An 18,097-nucleotide genomic window follows, 5' to 3' on the forward strand; every position below is an offset into this window, starting at 1 on the left:
GTTTGACAGCTCTAATCTTAGAGACAACTAACTGTTCTTAAATTTTTAAATTTTTTTATTTTAATTTAATTAATTAAATTATTTAATTAAAAACATTTAATTTTTTAAAATTTAAATCTTTAAATTTGTGTCTTGGTCCCTTTTGACAATCTGGTGAATCTCAGAATTTTTAAAGAAAAATAATAAAGGAAATGTTCACAGGACTAACAAAAATAGGCGACAGACTAGAATGTTATAAAATCATGAAATGTAAAAAGCTTAAAGTCAAATGGATGATCTTCTCTGAACTATGGACATTGAGACTGTACAATTTGATCCCCATTTAACTTAACTCTCTCTCTTGGAAGACTTTTATTCTATTTGTATCCTCAAGGTTTATGTAGATTATTAAAAATATAGGAAAGTAATTTCCACAGGAGATAGGCCTAGATGAAATGGACTTGAAATAAAAATTATGGTAGACAAAGAACTTTTCAGGGGTAAGTATATTTTTCAACTTTTGGAAGGAGGTTACCAATGGAAAGAATGGGATTTTAACAGAACTTTTTAAAGTTGGAGGAGAAACTATGATTATGCTTAACTTGGGTTGAATAACCAAGCACCTAATTGCTGGTAATGAGACAGTGGACAGTGTTTAGAACATCAGAATGAAGAAAATGAAAACAATTTCAATCATATGCAAACTTGTTGAGCTTTACTTAAAGTAAATTAGATTATGAAAGCTACTAGACAATATCTGAGCACAAATCCAAAAAAAAGGAAAAAAAGCATAAATTTCGTAACAATGCAAAAACTTACATCTCTATTTTAAATACATAAACAGCACTCATTAATGCAATACATACTTTATACTGACCTCTGCAGTCATTTTTTAAAATCAAAGGCTGCACAAATATTTTAATGTGAGTGATTTCAATGGCTTATCTTAAATCCAGTTTTGATATGAAACAAGTATATAAACTGACAGCTAAAGCACACATACATGACTCCCAATGTACCTTAAAAAAATTTTTTTAAACACAGAAGACAATTGAATCTCTAGTAATGTCATATAAAATGGATGAGGTAAAATTTCCATTTCCCATGTTCTTTCTCCCCTTCCCTCTTGCTTCCCCATTTTAATTCCTTGCACCATACTCCAAATCTTATGGGCATTCAAACCCTCTAACTGCGGGCCCTTAATTCTTTGGAAATTTTTCTTAAAAATAATTGTTTCATCATTTAGAAGAAACTGACAGCTAGAACATGGAATAACCTCTTATCTTCATAGATTTATTACATTCTTCATTTTTTAAAAATCCATCTCTTCATTCTTACTAGTTTTAGCCATTAGTCTCATTTACATTAGAAATTGGTTAAGAAAATCCAATAACATTGACCTAGAGCCCCACAACAATATATTTAACAGTAGTGAGTTTGTTTCTCCTTTGTGTAATGTCACATGACTGTCTTTGCAGAATGTGAGGTATTGACTTCTCTACATCATGAGGCTCCAACATCATTTTCATTAACCAACTCATAAAATATTGGCTAGTTCTACATTAAGAACTTTTACGTTCTTAATAACTCTTAGGCTCCATGAGTTGGCCCTTCCATAGAAATGGTTTTTATTTTCTATTAGTCCTCCTGGACCAAGTTTAGAAAGTCTCTGTCTCTTAATTTTTGTAGGAAAAAAATTCTTCTAAATACTTTTTTCCATGAAGTACAATAGTAAAACAGTGGATTAAAAAAAAATAAGAAGCCACATCTTATTCAAAAAGGAGACTGTTTCTAATTTTCCTTGAAATACACATACTGCCACTGGCTGAGGTGGTCTCATTTTATCAAAGTGCACTTTTAACTACATCACCCAAGTTAAGCTATTATATTAAAAGAAACTTGATTATGCTATATAATGTTGAAAGCATTTTAGAATATGCATATATGTAGGGCCTAGTTGATTGTAAAAGAGGCAGGAAAAATATAAAAAAGAAAATTATTCTTGAAGTTACTGGCTATAGTTCCCCCAGAACCACTGGGACTTAGGAATGAGAGGTTTCTTTCTTTTTTTTTTTTAACTGATTCAGGAATTCTTCCTTTGGTGTAGTTCTCAAAGAATTATAGCAGCAGAACAGGCCCAACCTTGCCTGCTCTTTCCTAAGAGAAGAAAAGTGAATTTAACTTGAAAAATAAGGTCATATCATTCCCTCTTTAAATTTTTCTCCTTTGAGATCAAAGGCTTAATTCTATTTTTTATGCCCTTGTTATTTTATGAGCTAGTATTACAACTATAAAATAGATAACTTACATTTTGGATATTTCTAATAATTTTTAAACCTTAGTTTCGTTTCCCACTTGGAAGAAAAAGTCAGGGAACAAGGAATAAACATATTTTTAAAAGAAATATTTTCTCCAGATTTGCTATACATCCTGTTTCTTAAGTGGTTAGATCATCTGATATTTTTGGTACTTCAAATTACAGAAATAGAGATTCAAAATAACCACATACAGAAAAACCTTGTTAACACATTTACAAAAAGCATGCCTTTGATAGGGAGGGTCTAGATTCAAATGCTTATAATGTGAGAGGTGTGTATAAGTGTGTGAAAGAGGGCAATGGTAAAAGTCACCAACTTCCAAATGTAGCCATTATTTTCAGTTTTTAGGAAGTTGGTTGAAAGTGCATTGCAGGTATTACCATACCTATCAGTTTCTAAGTCTTTTAAAGCCTAATTACACTTCTCAAGAAAGGTGTACTATATACATGCTAGCCTTTGAAACCCCAAGCCATGGCAAGACCCATTTCCCCTTCTGGCTTATAAATATGTATATTCCTTTGATAAGCTGCATCCTGCTTCAAGTTTGGAGAGCAGCTCACCCCTGTATGAAAAGCCCAGATTCAATGGCTAGCTCTAACATTATACAATAAAGGTATTGCCAGGTATCGGCTTGAAGTTCATTAAAATGTAAAGGTTTTAAAATATGACTTCTAAAATGAATATTCTTTAATTACAATTATATAAATATAGTTTTCCCCTTTTTAAATATATTCTCATCCCACTACTTTTAGTTTAATGGTAAGAAAAAAAAGACTGATCCAGAAAGCTATTTAGATTTTTAAAATCAACATATTCCCAATCAATACACATGCAAATTCCACCTTCCTCTTAGCAGAAAAACCTACTAAATTAGAAACTGAAAGGAGTTTTCAGTTTAAAGAAAGGAAGATATAAAAAGCAAAAAAATTTGGAAAAATTCATAGCAAGTGATGTCCTTCCCCAGTATTTTAGGAATTTAATGTCAGTCCTGTTCATAAATGTGATATAAGTCAAAGTGTGAGCTAGAGGGCCAATACAAGGCCATAGCTCCTGTTTTAAATGCCGAGGAGTTTATAGCTGAAATTGTGCTCAGCTATTGAGTGAAAAGAACATGTTCTCCCAGATTAAGATACCATCTTTACTTCTGATTTGCTATATGACTTTCAGGCAAGTTGCTTATCTCTTCCAAAACTCAGCTTCATCACCAAATGAGGATGATGCCTAAGTTACCACTTCACAAATCCCTTTTGAAGATTTAGTGTGATAATGGAAATGAACAATATGCTTCTATCCAAATGAGTTTATTTTGGTCCAGAGTGGTGATTTCATCCATTTGGGGAAGTCCTTGTATGGAAACTCTCCCCTAATGCAGATCAGCAGCTCATTTGTAACTTTTTCTTTGACTTATGTGTGGGTTCCACTAAGTGACTATTCTCTGGACACACAGCCAGCAATGGAGCTCCTGTTTCCAATGCTGGCCCTTCAGCCATGGTGCCCAGCTACCTCTCATGGAAAACTACTGATCTATAATAATATTTCAATGCATAGCATAATCCTAAACTGTTGGATTAAATTGAAAAATGAACTAATTTATCTCATTTTATTATGTCTGTACATTCTATTATCTCAATTCAAGCCCCAAGACAAAAAAGGAGTGCTAGGTGAATGACCCATTACAAAGCAAAAAAGTTACTTTGTATTCCCAAATTTATAAACTGTTAAGAAATCGTGGGTTATCTGCTTACAAACACATTTCTCAACAGTCCCTGAGATATTTGGCTGGCATGTCGACTACTTAGTAGAGGTCCATTTTCTCTCTATAGCAAGATTTGTGTGCCAGGAGATGCAAGTTCCTCCTTCAAGCAAGATTATTTTATCAGCTTAATAAAAAAAGTACTGAAGACAAATGAATTGAAAATAACTTCTTCTTCCAGTAGCCAGAAAAGAAATGTGAAATAGGAAGATTCTCCATCAGAGAATAATCATCTGTTAGAGATGTTATGTTTGATTGTAAATGAAAATGTCCTTCAGTTTTATTTTTTTAATGTTGAAATGAGCCTACAACAAATGAGTCAATAGGGAGAGAGTTAGCCAACCCTTCATGGTTGTTGCTCTTATTTCATTAGGGAGATAATCTACTTAATCTATCAGCTATTTGACTTTCAACTTGAATACACTTGGTGACAATAGTTCTGTGGCAAGCAAAGTCAAAGGACTGGCATCAACTCTTTCAACAATTTGCAACTAAAAATGATACAAGGCATTGGTGTCCTAAACAAGAACTGAAAAATTGCATGGGTTGCTTCTCTACCAGAGGCTTAAGAGTAGTTTTTTAGTGGAGGTGAGGATATATGACATGATTTATCACAGATTTTTTGACATAAAATGGGCATTTTATAAAAAGATTAAATAGTGTTGTTTTCTGGTTGTCTACTTTGCCCGCCCCCTAGTCCTATTGAATCCCCATCTCTCCCTTTTCATAGTCTTTTTTCTTTTTGTGAAACCTTTGCTCACATTAGAAAAAATGTGCCATAGATTTCAACTTTGAACTCAAGTCTTTGTTTTAAATCCATTCTTTTGACTGCAGTACAGGAGGTCTTCTTCAAGATACATCCCTGGAGAAAACTCTTGGAACCATTTCTTCCAGTCTGGATTTGCCGACATTTTGTTTGTAGCCATTGTTACATTTTCAAGAATGGTACATTTGAAAGAGGTTTGCTGAAGTTCAGTTTTTAACAACTCAACAACTTTGCACAACTCAAGATAATGAAACCTTAAATACCTGATTTTCAGGGACAAATTTACTTTTTTAATTAAAAAAAAATATATCTAGTTCCAGTTCCCACAAGCATCAAACACTCACAAATAATAAAACATATTGCCACTTAAACTTCTAGTCATGTGCCCAAAACAAAAATATAAGATCTATGTCCCCACTAACCTCCCTCTCCCATCCCACTACTTAATTTCCACCCCTAGGGTTGCCATAAAGCTGTACATCTCAATTCTCACGTTGTGGGAGCAGAAAAATATGACAATAGGTCAGGCCTCTAGGAAGTATATAGGCCTTTATATAATGTAGGCATGCCCAAGGGATGTTGTATATCCAGAAATTTAAATGTCAACACTGTTCCTGTACAAGGTTGACTTTATTCAGCTTAGTTAATTCATTATGTATGAGGAATAATCTGAGTACATTGAAAACAAAATTTAAAAAACAAAACAAAACCAGAGGGCTTTTTATTCCTTGCCCATCTAGTATTGTAACCATTTTGTTCTCAATGTTTTCTGCTTAGGCTGACCAATTAAACTCTAATCACCCATACTGAAAAATATTCTCTCCTGATAGTTACTCAATTTGTGCAAATAACAAACCAAGTACAACTACTGTAACTAAGACGCAATGTTCACTGATACAATATGTTTTAACTAAATATATTTGCACACAGGCATCCAACATATTGTATTAAAGACATCTCATTGAAAATGCAAAAATAGGAAATGTATTGTAGCTTAAAATAAATTACATAACCTATACAGTATATATATATATATATTTTAAAATAATATTTTATTTAGACTTTGTCAGTTTTCAAGTGTTTTGACTAAGTCAAGAATTTAGTAAACTAAATGTGTCCAAAATTCAAAAAGAAAAAAATCTTTGAAACTTAGAAAAATATACTTTACTAAATTGATTCCAAATACCTAATTCCAGGGAAGATCACATAGTGATTTTTAGTAATTTTATAAAGTGTCTTTATTGTATGGCATGAAAGGGCTATATCCTAGTGCATTCCATGAGTTATATGTACCACAAAGTTATAAGAATGGCAGAATGATACAATAAAGGATACCTAAAAAGTTATTAATACACTAATCTAACATAAGATTGTTAGATTATGACTTAGATAAAGTTTTCAGTTCTCTTGAAGAAACCAATACCTAAACCAAAAGAAGTTAGAATGCTTCATTCGACTCCCTGTAGTAACACCTCCAGGATAGAGGAATGAAAAGCAGGTAATGGCATGCAAAAAAAAGGACTCAACGTGATGATATGAGATGACTAAAAAACATTGACGTATATACTAGGATATTAAAGAGAAAACAAAACACAACCCTTCTTGAATCCACCTATGAAAAACGAAATACAGTTGTGGAATTATGATTCATTTTTGCTACCCAATAATGTCTCAGACCAGAAAAAATTTTTTCTGTATTTCAATAAAGCCCATTCACCATTTTCTTCCTTTGAGTAGACTTTGACTCTTCCTGAATTTAGCTTCTTAACCCTCTGTATTTTAATAGTAGACAGTTTATAACTCCATGGGGCAAGAGAACTACATTAGGCCACAAGGGTTATATCTGTTTGTACAGCCAAGTTATTGTCAAGCAAGTAAAAGAAAACTCAACTTTTAGATACTGTATTTTCAACCTTGTGATCCTAAAAAAAGAGGAAGAAAAAAAACTGGAGTCAAGTCAATGGCCAGAGAGCAGGAATGGCCGTGTGGCAGCCAATGGCCCAGAGACACACAGCAGTACTTTGGTTGACAAATGCAGATTGTCCAATGGAAGTGAAGGCTTCAACAATGGAGATGACTTCTCCCATAATGCAGCCATGTCTTTTAGTTTTTTTTATGGTGCTGAAAAATTAATTCCATTAAAAAAAGAGAAAAAGAAAAGACCTCTCTTCAGGTCCCACATCAATGTAAGCATACCCAGTATGCTAGAGAATTTATCTGAAACCTTTTAAATCAAGGCCTCTTTCATTAAAAAACAAAACAAAACTACACACAAACAAAAAAAAAAAAACAAGATGAAGGAAGAAAAGATGCTGAAGTATTATTCCAACTGTCTCTATGGTATAGTGATCAGTCACATCATTTCATGTCTTTATTCATTCTCTTCTCTCATTTCTACGATGTCTGTAATTTCCTCTGTTGGAGGCATGTCAGTCATGGCAGAATCTTCCCCTTCTGTGGCAGACTCGTTTTCAGTCTTCTTTTTCTAGGTCAAAGAAGAATTCATAAATACAAGACTAAAGATGGAATCAGAAGTCAACACAAGTTGATTCTGGAATAGTGACAGTTTATAAAATAGAATATGTTACATAAAAATCAGGCCATTGTCTACTTATACCTTGATATTGAGGGTAGGAATATCATTCTGGTCAAAAATTTAGTTTCAATATATGAAATATTTACTGAATACTTACTGTATGCTTAACATTGTGCTAGCTGCCATGACAGCTACAAGGGGAACATGGCTCATTTTCTTAAGAATATTATAGTTTTGTTAGAAAAGCTAAATATATAATCTTTAAGCAATTTGAAAACAACCAGTTGCAGGCCATTATTAGGTGACTACATAAAGTAAAGTGGTACAGAAGTTTAAGGAAGCAGACAGTTGTTGGGGAAAATTTTGAAAATAGTTATTGTGCTTCACTTTGAAGGACAGCAAACATTTTTATCATACAGACACAGACTCACATACGCAAATACACATACAAATAGACTTTAATGTGACATTCTTTAAAGGCAAAATTCTCTAGTTCAAGAGTTGAATTCCTGAAGGAATAAAAAAGGAATTATTTCTTCAGGATTTCCTCAATCTAATCCAATAAGCATTTATTAAATTAACATCCAGGACAAAGCACTATTACATGTACTAGGGATACAAAGACAAAATTAAAAATCAATCTCATCCTCAGGGAATATATATATTCTGTTATTTATATTCTAAAAATTTCAGTCTATTGTGGCAAGAGTAGCAAGACAGTAGAAATCTTTTTACTAAGAGAACAAAGAAATGAACAGTTACAATTCATTACTTCCAAAATTTCTGGTCCTGTTTTATTTTTGTTCTAGGGAGAGAACCATATTTTCTGTTATTAAGCCTGAAACATCAAATGATGTTGTGGCTTTGGACATTCTCAGATGTGTTAAGTGACTCTGCTTTTGTGATAAGGTTAGAGGTTAGACAGAGGATCAAGTTATCAATTAATAAGTCCACATTTTGTGCTATGAATTGTGTTCGGTGCTGAGCCTATAAAACTCTCAAAGAGTTTGAATTTAATTTGTGGGATGCATGCTCAAAGACAAATAAATACAAGACACCAATATATAAACAATTTGGGAGATGGAAGATAGGTGGCATGTTGCTTGGAGTGGACCCAGAGTCAGGAAGACCTGAGTTCAAATTTGTCCCCAGACATTTATTAGCAGTGTGACCTTGGGCGAGTCACATAACTTCCATGTGTCTCAATCTCCTCAACTGTAAAATGGGAGTAACAACACCTCCCCTTCCAGGAGTGATGTGAGGATCAATGACTGAGCAATCTTGGAATATTGCAATGATATACAGATAACTCTTAATAAATGATAGTTTCCTTTTGACCTATCTACTAATAATGGTAGAAAGGGTGGATGAGAAAAATCTGTTCCAAAGGCCACAAAAGCAGTGAAACAAATACAGTGGAGTGCCCAGAGTTTGGTCAGATGTTGGAGATGCCAAGGTCATTCACCACATCTGAGCCACTGTTGGGGAGTCTTGACTTTGGTCCTGCCACTAGACTTGGGTGGCTCAGGAAGAGAAAGTGAGGCTCACCATTTTGCACAACTCTGTTGTCCCAATTCATGGGCAAGTCAAGACATCCTCTTTGAAAACTAAGGACCAATCACACGAACAATTAGGAGAATAAGAAAGGCGTCTTCAAGAAGTTAGTGAGTAGTTGAGGTAAGTCTTGAAGGGAACTGGTGATTCCAAGAGGCAGAGGAAAGGAAGAACATTCCAGACATGAGGGAGGCAGAGAGAAGGAAGGGTATTTCATGAATGAAAAACAAGTAGGCCAATTTGAGTGAAAGGTAGAGGGAGGTTTTAAAACAGCAGTAACAATTCACCCCAAAGACTTTTTAATGATGCTCATTTCAAAAGGATGACTGTGAAGTGGGTTTGAAAAGCTCCTGGGAACATACTGAATAGTCCCAATTTAGCATTAGATAGAACATTTACCTGGTTATCCTATATCCCCAGTACCTATACCAGAGTCCAGTAAGTTCTCAATAAATGTTTGTTGGTTGATTATTAACAGAGCAGCTGCCTGCTGAGACTAAGCAACATCTTACCTGTTTTCTATAAACATAGCAAGCTGCTATTGCAACCATGGTAGATTCTCCCACAAAACCAGCTAGAAGTGACCCTACTCCTAGGGTAGCTCCATGAACCCTGAGAATAAGAGAAAAATGTATCTTTAATAAATAAAACATTAATCCGTGGCACAGTGAAAAATACAGACAGCACAAAAAATTACTACAGCAAGTATTTTAAATCTTCTAAGGTTAAAGTTGAGAATGAGAAAAGAATTCTCACATTTGCATTTTAAAACTCCTAGTAACTTGTGATGGGACTTTGCATTTTCTACCTGTGGAGTTTTTCACTACTGGGAAACAGAGCTGAATAAATCTTATTTTGCTTGGTGAATATTATTTCTTATCCCCACTGATCAGAAATGACTGTAAACCTCCTTTGATCATTTGATTGGTTTGAAAGCAGAAAACAACCAACTGGTTCTAATTCTGATGTCACATTTCTGAAGGAAATGGGGACAATGTCCCTGCTGGTGTCTGGAATAGAAGCTGGAAAAGCTACATACCCCATGTAAGGCAGGACAACAAGGCTAGTGATGAGGACAATGATGCGGAGCACGGAGCTGGGGGCCAATACAAAGGTCTTCTTCAGCGTCATCAGCCAACCTGTCAAGTGTGCTCTGACGGTAACTGCTCAGAGAGAGTGGAGAATGACATCAGCAGTTGCCTTTTTCAGAACTCCACCTCCACTTATGCTAGGGGCTTTCAGGGTCCTCCAGATACAGACAAGCCCAGATTACATTATGATTGGAGGTTACTTTCCTAATAGATTATTTATTATTTATGCTTAGGCAATTGGGTCCTGGTTGGTAGCCCCCAATATATAAAACATGCTCTTTGCTTGGTCCTGACCCATTGTTGCTCACTTTCCTTGGTCAGATTCACTTGAAGGAATTTTGATAAAGATCGAAGTTCCTTGCAATAAAGGAACGATGATGCGACAAAATCTTAATAAGATATTTTGCTTAGGATCCTGTCCTCTCTACTGCTTATCCTACATATCCAATCTTGTTCCATTTGCAGTTTTTCTTACTGTCCTACAAAATTGGCAGACCTTACTTCCCCAAATCAAGCACTCCCTCATCCTATCTACAATCTGTTCTGATGCCCTTCATCTTCCTTCCCATCAGTCAGGTCCTATGCCCATCCCCTTGATACACAGGTCATGTCCTTCCTCTGCCTGAAGCTCCCTTTGGACCATTTCCTTCCATGTCAATATTCCCTTTTTCTTTAGTTCTATAACACACATTGTCTGCAGGACTTGTTTTGGTCCTAAATAGCATGCTTCTTTGTAGGGTATATTTCCTATGTGCTGATCTTATTGCCCTAATTAGATCCTCAGCTCCAGGTAAGGTTAAGGATCACAAGTTATGTTTCTTTTCAGTCTCTCACAGACTACCTAGGTAGGACTTAGGTGTTCCATGAGGGATTCTTGCTTTTAAAAGAATGAGTTGATTTTTCTTAGTAAGGAAAGCTTGGAATGTTTGCTTACTCCACCAGGAGGTGGAATAAGCATTTTGGAACTGGTGGAATAAGCATATAGTTTTGCATTTTGAAGGGACTTAAGAGAGAATGGCATTTATGCATCTTTTGAAAAATAACAGCTAGCTCTGGTTAAACCTCTGACAATGGGTCTGACCCTCTGCTGAGCCAGCATCAGACAAACAAACACTGGAAACAGCATACTCATAGATGAGGGAAGAAATCTGATTTCCAGGGCAAAGTTTGTGGAGAGAGAAAATTTATCAGCTGTATTCCTGTGGATCTGTGTGCGTTAGCTTTCCACTGGGGAGGCCAGCTGACTTTTATACTCATTTCACTTTTTCAGTACAAACTAGTTTTATCCGGTTAAGGATGTGACAAACCACACATTAGCTTGATTAGCCACAACATGAGGAAGGAAACAGAATTTTACAGATATAAGCTTAAAGATCATCTAGTTCAATCCCCATCATTTTAGGGAAGAGAAAATATAGGCCCAGAAAGATAAAATTCCTGTTTTTAGATATGAAATTTGCTTCTAAATTGCAGACACATAGATGCCTCATTACAATTGGAATCAGTGACTATGATGATCCTAGTTGAACTGGCCTTCTCTATAAAATGCTTTGAGCAAATAAGACCAGGACAGGTTTTATTTCATGCCAATACAGTCAGTTCCTTCTTCTGGTTATTTCACAATTCAATATTCTAGTAACCAGATCCCAATCGATAAGAGTTTGGTTCTCCCATTAAGTTGTATTTACTTGCTCATTTGACAGTTTCTGTGGATGTCCAAGAAAATGAAAGCAGCACAATGTATAGAGACTTGTTGTTAAGGTCTAAGAAGTCATTGAGTCTAAAAGAGGCCACAACTTGGAGATTCTTTCTCAACCATACCCTGTTCTTACTGCTAAAAGGACAAATAATGTCAAAATGTGTGATGTGTTTTTCTATTCATTCTTGAATACTTCTGATCTCATAGCTTCTTCATTATCTTCTTGGTATCTCAGTGCCCTAATTTTCCAATTGTTTTAAACTATATTTTCCTTCCTGGTTTTCTGGGTCATATCCTCAAATTTCTTCCCTGGCCCTGCTAGTAAAACCAACCATTTTTTGATCCCCATTTTATTTCTTTTCTTACTTCTGTTATCTTTTAAATTATCACCTGTATTTATCTCAAATTATATAATACAACCAAAGTACTGAAAATGAAATATTATTATTAGTAGTAGTTTTCTATTTTAAAATGCTCTATTATTAGTAGTTTCTTGCTTTTTATATCTTTTAAATTTTTTTCCTTTTCTTTATTAAATCTCCTGAAAAAAATGCAATTTTGTTGCCAAAGTAAGAAAAAACAAAGGGAAAGGGAATCAGGAAGTTTTACCTGGAACTGGGAAGAAGGAAAAAATACGCAAAGGTATAACACAGAGTTCTGCAAAGGCAAAGTCCACTCCAATGATGTCAATTAAAATCTTCTCTGAAACATTAGGGGTCCAAAACATCACAAAACAGAGCTAGAAAGAAATGAATGTTATTAAACAATCATATGAAGGCTGGTTACAAATCATTAATGAGAGAAATGTAAATTAAAATAAAAGAGGTTTTATTTCACAACCAAATCAGCAGAGATGGTAAAGATGAAAATGGTAAATATTGGAGGAGCTGTGAGAAACACTAATGCACTGTTGGCAGAGCCATGAATTGGTCCAATTGTTCTGGGAAACAATCTGAAATTACATACACACACACAAAATCTCCACTAAATTGTATATATCCTCTGTCACAGCAATTCCAGGACTAGAAATGTCACAAGGAGGTATCATATACATACATACATACATATATATATATATATATATATATATATATATATATATATATATATATATGGAAAAGTCATATACATACACACACAAGCATAAATATAACTGCATTTATTTTCTTTTGGTGGTAGCAAAGGAAAAAGAGGGGCTTGGCAAAGTGAATAGCCACTTATTAATACTTAGCACTTTATAAATATTATCTCAGTGATCCTCACAACAGCCCTGAAAAGTAGTTATTCATTAATTGGGATATAGTTGAACATATTGTGGTTTATAATTATAATGGAATAATATTGTACCATAAGAAAAGTACCTATGAAGAAGTGGGAGAAATTGTAAAAGGCTTGTATGAACTAAAGCTGAATAAAGTAAGCTGAACTACTAGAATGATTATATGAGGATTTCAATAATGTAAAGAAAAACACACTTATAAGACTCCAGAACTCTGACAAATCCAATGACCAATCTTCTTGGTAAAACATTCATTCTTCTTGCTCATCAGGAGAGCTGGAGTTGACCAGAGATGCTGAAAGACATGGCCCATTTGTCTTACCTGATTACTTATTGGTGACAAGGGAAGCTACTAGGGGAGGAGAAAGGTCATTTTGAAAGACAGTGATATAAAAAAAAAATCAATAAAATACTTTAGTTAAAAAAAAAGGAGTGGCTAAGGATAAGGAGGAAAAACATACTTTAACCTGTGGAGATTGAGAATTCAGATAGGGGGTTGACACCAGAGAGGGTTTCACATAACTAACTTATCAGGCCTGGAGAAGGTATTACTGAATGATTTCCTCATAGATTCCACTATCATTTTGGTTCAGATCGGCAGGGTGGGATAGTGGAATAAGCAATCAGAAAACTGGGTCCTAATCCCACATCTGACACTGACTACTGACGTGATCTTGGGCAAGTCCCTTCACATCTGGAGCTCCCTTTCCTCACTTATAAAGCAGGAGTTTGGGGCAGCTAGGTGGCGCAGTGGATAGAGCACCAGCTCTGGAGTCAGGAGTACCTGGGTTCAAATGCGGTCTCAGACTTAATAATTACCTAGCTGTGTGGCCTTGGGCAAACCACTTAACCCCATTGCCTTGCAACCCCCCCCCCAAAAAAAAAAAAAACTAAAGCAGGAGTTTGGAGTAGGCAACTTCTGAGATCCCTTTCAGCTGCAGATCCATAATGCTACAAATAGAATAGAATGAAAGCTTCTGGTGGGGAGTGACTGTCCTGCTGGTCACTGCATCATATTTGGCACATAGCAAACAATGATGGAATGAATGGTAGACCTTGTCACTGGAATGCTATCCATAGCTGCCATTATCTATTTCCCATATTCAGTGGCAGGAGAAGGGCAATTGATTCTGTGCTGAATTCATGAAATTACTTAGAATTCTTTATTGCCAATATCAGGAATACCAGGAAAGAAAATAATGATAGTTTAAAATAATTGGAAAATTAGGGCACAGAGATGAAAAGTTAGCAAAGAAGCTATGGGTTAAGAAGTGTTCATACATTTTGTCATTATTTGTCCTACTGAGTCTAAACTATAAGACTGTAAGATGGGGTTAATAATACCTGTGCCTTATACCTTATAGTACCTTATACCTTATACCTAAGTAAAGATGCAGACTGTGATTGAAATGGAAGGTACTACCAACAAACGAGTGGCAAGGGACAACATGCTTTTTGAAAGCTTCATTTTAAAAAGGATTTTTCAGTTCAACATTAAAAGGCTTGTTGATAGATTGAATGAGAGAAGATTGGGGTTTTTACTTTAACTGACCACTTTTTTTCTTTACAGTTATCGCTAAACTGACATAAATTTAAAAATCATATTTTTTTATCCAGAAGCCTTCAGGGCAATAAAAACCAAGTACTACATTAATAGAAATTAAGTGGACATCATAATAACAGTTATACATATATTATGCTCTATACTTCTCAAGCTCTTCTATACGCTCTCATTGAGATCAAAAGACTGAAACCAAGTAGGAAAACACAAAGTCAAACATAAGATTAGTGAAAAATCAATCTTATCAGGTTTCCAGAGGCTGGCATAAAAGGCCCAGAGGAAGATCAGAGCATTTGCTAGAGGTTAGAGTAATTCTCTGTTTATTGTTTTTTGGGTTTTTTTTTTTTTAATTCTCTGTTTATTATTCTGGTATACAAGATCCATGATCTATCACTCCTGGCTGACCTATGGATAGTCAGACTTTTCCAGGTTATGATCTCTTCAGGCCTCAGGCTTCTGAATAAGGAAATGTGATTACTAGCATTAACTATCTCCAGAACTGTGCTTTAAAAATATTTGTTGAGTGTGAGATTTCATTAAAAAATCTTTGAAAACAAATATCTTTGTGAAAGTGCTTTGCAGGAAATCTACATTTGTGATGTCTGACACTACGGACTGATAGGATCCTTCACCAGAGATATCCTGTGTGAGAAACAGTATTGTTGAAAAGTGCTTGTTTAAAGCAGTTTATCCAAGCATTGCACCTACCTGGCTTTGGGCAGTACCACATCTCACCCAAAGGTAAAATACTCCTCAACCAATAGCATTTTCCTCCTCATTAACTCGTGGGCCAAAAGGGTATATTCCCATGTTACTCTACCCACTTTTCAGGGTTCCTCTTCTAAAATGTTCTGCTTCCTTAATAAGAGGGACCTTCCTCCTTAATTTCATTACACTTAGGGGACCCTCCTAGGGATTGCCCAACATTGGGGGGAGGAAATGAAACCTTGGCTCCTGGCTAACTTGTATCTTCCTTCCTGAATTCCCTTTTGGCAATATGTCTACCTAAATTCCAGAGAAGGAAGACCACACAAGAGCATTTCCACTATTAGGCAAAAGTCAACTAAGAGAGTAGCTTATCACTTTTTCCTCTGAATCGTTTTGGGATCTTGGGTAAATGACTCATTGCAAGAATTCCTTAGTCCCTCAGACTAAGATAGACATGGACTTTTGTCTTTTTCCAAGTCCTGTATCTGCTTTGCTACTTTGTGAGCTTCTGAAGTATTCAAGTAATAAAAAAAATTAACAAAAAAGAAGAAAAGTTTTAACTGGTTTGTGAAGAAAAAGGTAAATTTAATAAGAGTATAACAAATACACTTAAATAAATGCAAATACTTTTTGCTGATTATTTTGTCCTACTCAGATATAAACAAAAGATTCAATATTCAAAAAAATTAAGGTCTTTAAAGGATTTAAAAATTCTAATGATCTTTTGAATAATTTTTTAAAAACATGCTGTTTCATCTAAATTACACCAAAAATAGATGGAGTTTCCTGTCATTTTTTTAAGCATTTGGGAAATATGTCACATTGTATTCAAAAGTGACAAATGAGGGTAATTTAACACTCAGGCTTGATTTGATGAAAATACTCAAACTACATCTTTGACATAAAAGGAAAAGTGCTTCCACAAATCTAGAAAATTAGCACAACGACTTTATCCTCTACGAGTGTGGTCAGGTCACTGGTTATACCCTAAACCTACAGATGCTCTCTCAGAATGCAGAGACTATCACCAGCATAGCACCTGATTAGATTTCATTTTGGCAAGGACTAAAACCTCTCCAATATTGCTTTAAGCTGGATCCAAAGTATTTTCCATAGACTATTATGGAAAATAGTACTATTAAAATATTCTAGACAGGTGAGGATTTCCTTAGAGACTAGATTCAATTAGAAACACTCAGATTCTATGAATTGTAGGATTTGGACAATCTCAATCCCGATTGGCGTGAAATATATATTTGCCTTCCAGGGAACCTCAGAGAAGCTGAAGAATAATTAGCATGCCTTTATTATTCTGAATCTAGCAACTTCTGAGTGAAAGAGAGAGTGCCCCAGGATGAATGCTTCAATAGGCTTTCATGTCCACAGTGGCTTGGAGGTTGCTACCCCAGGCTGGCCTACCTGTGTGTTACAAGGATGTAGGTCAATGATGCTTTTATATGGAGAAAGTCTAGCTAGAAGCATTAATGCTTTATGAGAGATGGATGGCAAACTTTTGAGGATGACAAGAGATTCAGGACACAATGATAACATTACTAACCACATAGAGCCAAAAGTAATTTTTATTAATTAGCAAAAAAAAAAAGAAGCTTAAACATGATAGTGTATTACAAGGCCTCAGAGAAGAATCTTGAAAATTTAAATGTTGGGGTAGCTGGGTGACATAGTGGATAGAGTGGCCCTGGAATCAGGAGGACCTGAATTCAAATCTGGTCTCAGATATTTAATCTAGCTGTGCAACCTTGGGCAAGTCACTTAACTCCATTGTCTTGCAAAAACAAAAGAAAGGAAAAAAATTAAATGTTGAAGTAAGTATTATTAAGATCCTGATTGTGTATGCTATAGATGCTGCTCTGGGTTTAGGTTTGGAGAGAGATAACTTCAGCACTTAGCTCAGGGAAACATGATGTCATTCATGATAACTGCTTTGCCTACCTTGGCAAATATCAGTGAGGGCAGAAGAAAGATGGGGGAGGAAGCTGCATGGGGCTAGGCTGGTCCCATTGCTCACTGTTCCATTCACACAATTCCATGCCTTTGACCCATGTTAAGTAATATGATATTACAAGCCACCCAGATCATTACTAGGCAAGTTCTTAGAATGTAACCCAGTTGGCCCAATCATGGATTTGGACCATAGAGATGTGTACTCTGAGTCCTCATCTAAACAATTTCAAAGTATAGTTAGAGTTGTTACTATTTTATTATTACAAAACCTGAAAGAAGGATCTACTTCAGGTAGGCCTTTGTTGAAAAAAATTCCAATGTCATATAAAAGTACAAAACAAACATTTAAAAAAAAATAGAAATCTCTAACTCCTTGATTTGATTCTGGCTTTAGGGGGAATACACTGACTATCATCATTATAATATTATAATTACAGTTATTTTTATAGCAATTTTGCAGTTACAAAAAAAAGCACAGTTCCTTATTTTATGTAAAGACTAGCAAACTGCCTTTTGTGGGGGGTGGAGGGAGAGAAGCAAGATTGGAGGAAAATTGTCAAACTCAAAATAACTAAAACCTTTCTAAATATATATAAAAAAAGAATTCCCAGAGAAGAACACATGGATTTTTTTAAAATGACAAAAATCAACCATTGAAGACCCATTAAAACCACTAGACCAAAAAAGAGCAAAATCATACAGGTCTTCAGGTTTTCAAATATATTCATAATAGGGACTAGGCCTGTGATTCCATTGAGATAGAGAAATTCTAAGTAAAGAAATTATCTCTGCCAAAGAAGAAGCCATCCTAGACTACTTATTCATTCCCCTCCATCTAATCCAAATCCTATCAGTTCTACCTTCCTGCTATCTCTTACCCATGTACCC

The 18,097-nt window shown here is 35.2% G+C and overlaps 1 protein-coding gene across 1 annotated transcript in view; it reads right to left on the minus strand.

Moving 5' to 3' along the window:
- Positions 1–371: 371 nt before the first annotated feature.
- Positions 372–18,097, minus strand: part of ANKH (ANKH inorganic pyrophosphate transport regulator) — a gene marked incomplete at its 5' end in the record, with an annotated part of 78,265 nt that continues 60,539 nt past the window's right edge. The window contains 4 exons of the mRNA XM_074203392.1: positions 372–7,301; positions 9,419–9,518; positions 9,946–10,069; positions 12,306–12,435. Of these exons, the coding sequence (XP_074059493.1) occupies positions 7,188–7,301; positions 9,419–9,518; positions 9,946–10,069; positions 12,306–12,435 (468 nt within the window). The remainder of the gene's footprint in view (positions 7,302–9,418; positions 9,519–9,945; positions 10,070–12,305; positions 12,436–18,097) is intronic.

The sequence above is a fragment of the Macrotis lagotis genome, chromosome X (assembly GCF_037893015.1).
Source record: "Macrotis lagotis isolate mMagLag1 chromosome X, bilby.v1.9.chrom.fasta, whole genome shotgun sequence".
NCBI lineage: Eukaryota > Metazoa > Chordata > Mammalia > Peramelemorphia > Peramelidae > Macrotis > Macrotis lagotis.